The sequence below is a fragment of the Protobothrops mucrosquamatus genome, unplaced genomic scaffold (genome assembly GCF_001527695.2).
Source record: "Protobothrops mucrosquamatus isolate PMUCROS unplaced genomic scaffold, P.Mucros_1.0 scaffold_213, whole genome shotgun sequence".
NCBI lineage: Eukaryota > Metazoa > Chordata > Lepidosauria > Squamata > Viperidae > Protobothrops > Protobothrops mucrosquamatus.
The window spans coordinates 395,407-399,363 of NW_015386289.1; the positions used below are offsets into that span (position 1 = coordinate 395,407).

The window sequence follows — 3,957 nt, forward strand, 5'->3', positions numbered from 1 at the left end:
CCTTTCAACTTTTTCTAATGGTATTCTTTCTGAATTTATTGGTGGTAAATTAACGGGTTGTTTGCTGACGACCATGATCTTGGTTTTTGAGGTGTTAAGCTTCAAGCCATATTTTTCAGATATTTCTGTGACTCTGTTGATGAGGAGCTGAAGGTCTTCATGCTTACTAGCAAGCAGAACTGTATCGTCTCATGAATTGATGAAACTAAACTCCCACCTAACTGTTCCCTTCCTCAGTGCAGTCATAACATGTTTAGAATCTCTTTCTGGTTTCTGTGCTGGATTAAGAATGGCAGATACCCCAGCAGTGCCATAGCAAGAGAAAGAGGCTAGGGGGAATTCAGTCCTTAAATATATAGTATGGGCATGCAAGGCATAGCTTTTAAACTAGCTATCTCTGATTAGTTAAAAACATGATGTTGTAGATTCTGGATTCCTCCTCTACTGAAAAATGCATGGTTTCTGCAATACTGATGTTCATCATTAAATAGCCTCATTTTAGGTCCTCAGGTTAGTTGCTCATTTCACAGTATTTAATTTTTCACTCTATGTATACAGTTAGCACAAACAGGCTTTATGACTGAATCAAATGAGAGCCGTAATTACAGCAGCTAAAATGAAACACATTTCTCCTACATAATACGTGTGATGGTTGACTTCTCATGGGTTAATGCCAAATCACTCCCCTCAGTAAAAATCACAAGAGAAAACTTGCTTTGATCTGTTATGTTATGATAGGACTGCTCTGACCTTTTATTTACCACTCAAATTTAAAGGTTCACTAAGGGAGATTAAAATAATCCTCCTCTGGAAGTCTACAATACAGAGGTCATTGAAAGGTAAAGTGAAATGAGAATGCTCTTAACTTTAGTTTGTGTGAACGGAATATAAATAGATTTTATTTATTTAGGACACTTCTGGTTTTGCTCAGTTAAAATATCAAACAATAAGATAGACATCCATAAATGAGAATATAGCCCACATCACCACAGCAGCAGAACCGAGCAAAACGATACAATTAATATTAAAGACAACTCTGAAATACTGGAACAACCAAAAAAAAAAAAAAATCACCAGGGATTGGAATGGATTCCCAGCTGGCATCAGGGCACTCTTCCACCATCGTGCAGGAAGGAGAATTTGGCAACAGAATACCAGGCGTACAAACTTTCATGCTACAGTGTGCAAACATAGAGCAGCCTATAGAACCTTAAGCACAAACTTCCATCCTACAATGTACAAACATGGAGCAGCCTACAGAACCTTAAGCACAAACTTCTACAGTGTGTGCAAACATGGAGCAGCCACTTTCTGAGGTACTGAATTCATGTTCCCATGTGCTCCACAGCCTCATTTGGAGGTAATATCCGAAGCATGCACAGTTCTAAAAATGATAATATTTGTTGTCTACTGATGAATTAGTGCATTTCTGAATTCTTCTCTGGGTCATACAACATCACCTTCTTGACTCACAAATTTAGGACTCACAAAGTCCTACAAATATAAAAGCAAACAACAAAATGCAGATAATACTCACAACACTGCAACCCGGACAATCTGGACCATTTTCGCAAGTTCGGTGGCGAGCCTGAATGCCTCCTCCACACTGAGCTGTACATCGTTCCCATACACCCCAGCCAGTCCAGAAGACATGCGGAGAACACAACAAATGCTCATTACAATACCTGTAAGAAGGAAAACAAGATCAGATGTAATGGGGTCTTTAATGTGTTGTTGCATTAATATGATTTATCAATATATGACACATGTCTAGAAATGAAAGAAAATTCAATTATAAACATCTCCTTTTGAGCTTGAATCAGATAATTTTGCCTTGGATGCAAAATAAAAACATGATTTGATATTCACATCATTATTTAGATTTTCTATTTTTCCCCCAGATGTTCTCTCTTCTTTCCTTTTCTCCCCCTTGAAAATTATTTACAGTATGTTAGGACCATTAAGCCAGCAGCCTGCAGGACAGTACTAGCATTCAGTAGTGCGATCAAGAGATTGCCACAAGCTGTTTGTGATAGGCTTACGTTATGACTGAGCGATCAAGAGGCTTCTCCATTGTGATTGTGAAATAGCTGTTTGGAGCAGAAAAGCTAACACAACTCTGCTCAACCAGGTACTCAAAGAACATGGGCAGCTGCTGCATGGTGGGTAATGAAGCTAGCTCAGTGAAATCTGCTGCAACTAGGAGAGCAGAGAAGGGGAGGAGCAAATAAAGGAACATTATAGGTAGGACAACCTAATCTACTCCTTTTTTGTTTTTTGAAAAAAAACGAATGTGCAAAGTTTCTTCACCATCTTATACATGCATAAAGAAACAAAAATAAGGCCCAAACTACGGATATGCATGAACCTTTACACACTGAGGACTGACCTCTAAAGATCAATCGATTAGAGACAACAGGTAACATGGATCATTTATATATTATCCATACAGCATTCCTCCAAAAATTAGATCTGCTTACTCACTTTTATAGATCTGAGATAGACCAGAAGCTGCATAATAAAAGGACCTCAACAATTGTGATACTAACATTTAACTACCTAATTTAACAAGAAGAAAATGCAAATATTTAACATAATATATGACTATACATACAGATGTAACCAGATTTGACCAAATCCTGATGATGAGGTTGAAAAGAAAATCTAGAACAGATTTTTATTTACACAGAATGGGTCATAATGTGTTCCATCTTGATTTTGGACATTGACAACATCACTTGGTTCTTTGGAACTCCAAAATACTATACGAACAGTGATACCATAGCAGCCACATCTAGAAAGAATTACTACTAATGTAAAATGGCATGGGGTGGGAATACTAGATTTTGTCTGCCATCCCATCAGAGTGACCTTTGTATTCAGATAAACATTGACTTCTCCAATATCATGGAAAGATAAAGAGATCCTGAGTTCTGTTATTTCTTCCAGCTCAATCTGCCCAGTTTTTCAGTTATGTATGGTATTGTGTGAACTCTGCCAGCCAGCTGACCTAGCCAAATGATTTTTTGAATAGAAAAAATAACTCAATGGTTATTTCCACCTGAAACCAGCTATCAGTTCCATCATATTCGAGAAGAGACATCACTAGTGCTTTCAGAAACTCTTTCTTCTTTCTTACCCACTGCAAGACTACTTACTACAAACTTTGATCACATTCTGCCCCATAACAAAGTTAGAGAAACAATAGCTTTTATGAAAATTGACATGCTTCACAATCTTGCAAAGCTCCCCTTTTCTGCAAACATATTTTCATTCTGCTGGAAAAAGTGATATCAGTAGGCTTGTAATCTTCCCATGTTAAAAAAAATATATGCATCTTTCTAACTCCTAATTTAGGCAAAAAGTAGAATTGAGCCACCTCTGGAGAAACCACCTCTGACTGTATTCAATCATTTATGGAACTCTGGACTGGGCCTCTAAACCAGGGCTTTTCAACCTGTGGTACGGGTACCACCTGTGGTACATTGGCATCTGGCAGGTGGTACGCGACCATCCTAGAAAAGTGGTAGTGAGGGAGGGGAATGAGCTGAACCGGTGGCAACACCGCACAAGCCTGAGCGAGAGATGGCTGGAGCTGCAGGGCTGTCAGGGCTCAGCGGAAGCGCCAGTATCAGCACCAGGCTCCAGCTGGAGCTTGGCACTGATCCTAGTGCTTTTGCTGAGCCCTGAAGAAGCACCAATCAGCTGGAAAGCAGCACTGATCCTGGTGCTTCTGCTGAGCCCAGAAGAAGCGCCAGGATCAGCTGGAATGTTGCAGCATCTCCAGGGTCTTGTGATTTACATTCAGATGCTTGGCAACTGATTCATATTTATGACGGTCACAGTGTCCCAGGGTCATGTGAAGTGACCAAAACCTGCTGCAACCACCCAGCAGACGGGGGGAATAAAAACCAAACACCCCCCACCCCACCCCCGCTGCCAATCCTCAACAGAAAT

General features: G+C 39.9%; 1 protein-coding gene across 1 annotated transcript in view; it reads right to left on the bottom strand.

Moving 5' to 3' along the window:
* SEMA5A (semaphorin 5A) overlaps window positions 1–3,957 on the bottom strand; it is a 108,615-nt gene that overhangs the window by 29,139 nt on the left and 75,519 nt on the right. Inside the window, exon 14 of the mRNA XM_015827076.1 lies at window positions 1,538–1,685. Within this exon, the coding sequence (XP_015682562.1) occupies window positions 1,538–1,685 (148 nt within the window). The remainder of the gene's footprint in view (window positions 1–1,537; window positions 1,686–3,957) is intronic.